Genomic DNA, 4,197 nt, shown 5'->3' with positions numbered 1-4,197 from the left:
TCCACGGCAGCTCACTCAACCAGATTTTTTCCAACTTGAAACCTCCTACGAATTTCACTTCGCGTCTCCAGAAACTACTACAGTACTAGTATTGCAGAATGGTTTGGGTCCTCTGAGATTTTTTTTTCTTTTGCGGATGGACATCAGTGTTTGTAACTAGTCGATTAGATAGAGGTTCCAATTACGAAGCATATACGGGTATAATTTTCCGGTACGATTTTGATAAGAGTTGTTCGGAACCACATGTTTGTCAAAGCCAAGCTTTACCACCTCAAAACAGGCTGTCCAAATAGGAGTACAGTAGTAGTAATCGGTTTTAGCAGGAGCACCGACGAGTCAGCTCCCAATCCCAACGAGAGGCAACAACCCAGCGGCAGCGCGCCGCGTGTCCGTGTCCGTCGATAAACGATCGAAACGGTGACTTGCAAGGCACCGTCTCTTCCCCGCCACAGCATGCCAACGGTCCGAGATGTCAGCCTCACAGACCAGCTCTCCCAAAAGGATAACAAAATCATATAATAAACCGGCCAACAAACTGAGGAGACGGAGATAAGATGATAAGATCGGATCGGGCGGCAGAATCCGCCAAAGCAGAGGCATGTGGGTGGGAGTGGCCAACAAACTTAATACCACTCTTGTTTTGTTTTTCTATTTACGAAAGAAAAATGACGGGACCAAGGCATGGCCCCGTGCTCATGGGGTCCAAGTCACCGGTGTCCAAGCAAACCTAACTCGCGCATTGCAAACACGCCGGACCCCAACCCACGGTGACGTCACCGGACTTTCACAAAATCGCGTTCGGTTTCGTAGTACTCCTTACCGAGTAGGAGTATTAGTCAAAGCGCACTAGCGCGACGGCGAGCGTTATCCCAATCGGCTCTGCTCTGGCTGGGGCTCTATATATGCCCGCCCCCCTGCCAGAAGGTAAAGGTCGTGAAACAGAGCAAGCAAAGAGCAACAGCAACAGCAAGAGAAAGAATATATTACATCCATAGACAGCAGCTCATTGTCTTACCGGAAGCCGAGGAACTTGCAACCAGCCATGGGCAGATCTGCCGGAGCTCCTCAGCCGCGCCAGGAAGACGAGGACCTGTTCGAGACCTCCTCCTCCTTCTCCTGCGACTCCGACGACGAGGCACGGTTCTCGGACGGCGAGGACCAGTTCGTGCCGGCCTCCCCGCCGGCGCGCAGGCTGGTTTCAGAGGGCGTCTACGATCTGTCGTCGATGAAGGCAGAGCTCTCCGTCAAGTAAGTCTCCGAGGAACTTCATAAGTTCATCATGAACATTTGCAGCAAAATGGAAGTTTTTCCTGACCGTGCTGATCTTCTCTCTTTGCAGGAAAGGGGGGTTGTCCAAGTACTACGACGGCAAGTCCCAGTCCTTCGCGTGCATGTCGGAGGTGAGGTGCCTGGAGGACCTGCCCAAGAAGAGACCCTACAACAAGAAGATGAAGCCATGCCGGAGCCACGTCGAGATCGACGGTGACCAGAGAGCCTGCCCCGCGCCTGGTTCTAACAACAGCAGCAAGGGAGTCGCCAAGCAGACCTCCGGGAGCTCCTGCGCGAACCTGATGATGGCGCGGAGTGGCAGCTCCAGCATGCTCTACAGGCCTCCCGCCATCCCCGTCAACAAGAGCGCCTGCCATCAGTAGGGCTCGCGGTGCCATTCCGCGCCTCTTCTTTGTTCCTCGAGGATGAGGATTTTTCTTGGCGGGTCTATTAGCTTGTCAAATGTAAAGAGGCTTTTGCATCCATGTTGTTCGGGAAGACATTGATTGATTCAGTGTGTAAATAGAGAGACCGGTTGTATACCAAACATTTCTTCTGATTAACAAAGATTATCCGAGATCCGAATTCTGAGCCATGGTACATGATCAAAGACCATCCTAGTTATTCTTAACAATCAACATAACAAGGAGTACAAAGTAGCTTTGCTAAAACAAAGAGCGTTTATCAGACATGGAAGAATGTTTTACCGCCTAAGGGCTTGTTCGGTTGAGGGGGATTTAATCCCCTACAAGCCAAAATCCCTGCACTGCAAATCTTCTCTAATTCCCGTAGGGATGGGATTAACCGAACCAGGCCTAAAGTTATACCCTGTGAGCAACAAGTAATATGGATCAAGGGAGTAATATGAAACACAGGGAGTAAAAATACTCCGCGCGTGTACCATGCCTTTCCTGCTGAGGCTGTTCACCGGAAGTCCCTCCATGCTTTTAAGTGTGACATAAAACTTGTTGCACTGCTATAAGATGAACGTCCACCAACATGTTCAATGTCTTTCCAATATTCATAAAGGAAAAGGAGTTTGTTCTCAACCTTTGTGTATGCCTTCGTCTACTTGTTTTTGTGCTTCTTGCTTGCATTGGCTTGGTTAGAAAACTCATCTTCGAACAAAGACATTCCGTCGATGTCCATTTCATTTTTTTCTTCTAAGCCATAGTCCTCTCCAAACTTGTGGTCGACGAGGAAGATGCTACCAAGGCCATCTTGGTCTTACATGAAGGGGTCGGTCATGCCACCATGGTCAAAGGTGTCGGCCATGAAGGGATTTTCGTCGTCTTGGCTTTGGGTCTCTTCGAAATCGAAGGGAGCGGGATCGACATCATCTTTGAAGATGATGTTCTTGATGATGAAACGGTTGGTCGTGTCGTCATCCTTAGCTGGAGATTGTCTTGATAAGAGTAGTCCACTTTAGATAGATATTGTCAGCTAGATAGCATCGATTGTTGTAGTGGTGGCATTGATCTCAACATCGACTTTCGGGCAACTGCCTTCTTCCGTCATAGCGAATACTAGAGAGCGCTGAAACACATTATATCGTTGTGAGATCCGATCATGCCAAAGAAAGAGTGCTAAATCCAGAGATCTTGTGAAGCAACGACCAAGTATGACACTGTAAGCACGGACATGGCCCTTATACTGCCCCTGCCAAGCAGAACGACAATTTTTACTTTGAACGCATGCAATTTATGCTATCAAGCATCCCTGGGACCCCGTGCTGGCATTTATCGCCAACAACCGTGTTGTATCATCGACAGTTGACTTTTCCAAGTACTCCAGCCAAACACAACTATGTAAGCCCTTCAGAACCTATACATGAACTCAAGGCAGGTGGACTCACTCATTCGTACATGCTCATTAATGAGATCAACGAAAACTCAGTATGCAAGCATCAGAATGGCAGTAGTGCATTTTTGATAAGAGGAGAAGCCCATCTTTCCAAAGGCATATGTCTTGCACTCGAAATAGTTATCGTGCCCCCCCCCCCCCACCCCATCCCAAATACGATAGAACACATGCCTAGCCATACAGAAACGACGTTGAAATATGTGATGTTTGAAGAGCGGGTTGGGGTTCTCAAAGTACTCGTTCCAAAGTAAGAAATGACCACTATTCCAACTGCGGTTTAACGCTGGCGTGTACCCCGGTATCGAGCACCTAAACAATGTACGCTGCATGCTTAGGTGGTCGTGGACGACCAATGTAGCTGCCACGATCTTCTCATCATTAGATGAAGAATCATCTGAATCCCAAAGAACATTGTAAAAAAGAACTCGTCGTCGGAATCCATTTGTACCTTGCGGGCAAACCGACGAACAACTTGCGGACGTCCTGGAAGAAGCCGGTCGGTGAAGAGCCTCACACCCTACCGAGGCAAGGTAGGAACTGGGTGGCGGCACAGGTAGATGAGGCGACCGGGAGGGTGACCTTTCTATGAACGAATGACTGACGGCATCGGCGGAACTCGGCGGCTACGGCGAGAGGTGGTTGGGGGGGGGGGGGGGAGTGAGTCGAAGACAATGGGAGAAAGAAAAAAGGGGCCTACGTGCCACCGACTGTCGGGTCGGAGGAAAAGGACAGGCGTCGTGCGCGTTCATTTCGTGTCTGGCCGACGAAATGCGGCCCAAATATTAATCAGGAACGAGAAACGGACGTGCGTCCGTTTAAACCACCACGTTGCACCGAGTTTTATATCCACGACGATTCAATCGGATACATGCGGATAGTCCGGTTGGAGTTGCTCCAACTTGCGCAACGCAAACACACCGGAACGGACCAACGGTGACGTCACCGACCTCGTGTGGCGCTCGCGTTCGGTTTCGTGGTAGTACGAGTACTAGTCAAAGCGCACTAGCACGACGCCGAGCGTTATCCCAAATTCCCAATCGCCTCAGCTGCGGCTCTATATATGTC

The 4,197-nt window shown here is 49.7% G+C and overlaps 1 protein-coding gene across 1 annotated transcript; it reads left to right on the top strand.

Moving 5' to 3' along the window:
* The first annotated feature begins 868 nt into the window (after positions 1–868).
* On the top strand, positions 869–1,854 carry LOC123444366. Its single transcript, XM_045121055.1, has 2 exons — positions 869–1,248; positions 1,340–1,854. Exons 1-2 carry the CDS (start codon positions 1,043–1,045, stop codon positions 1,650–1,652), a joined length of 519 nt encoding a protein of 172 aa, XP_044976990.1. The 5' UTR covers positions 869–1,042; the 3' UTR covers positions 1,653–1,854.
* The last annotated feature ends 2,343 nt before the right edge of the window (positions 1,855–4,197 follow it).

Source organism: Hordeum vulgare, chromosome 3H, assembly GCF_904849725.1.
Source record: "Hordeum vulgare subsp. vulgare chromosome 3H, MorexV3_pseudomolecules_assembly, whole genome shotgun sequence".
Lineage (NCBI taxonomy): Eukaryota > Viridiplantae > Streptophyta > Magnoliopsida > Poales > Poaceae > Hordeum > Hordeum vulgare.
Note: the sequence above shows the minus strand (reverse complement) of the source record. Positions and strands in the feature narration are given on the sequence as shown.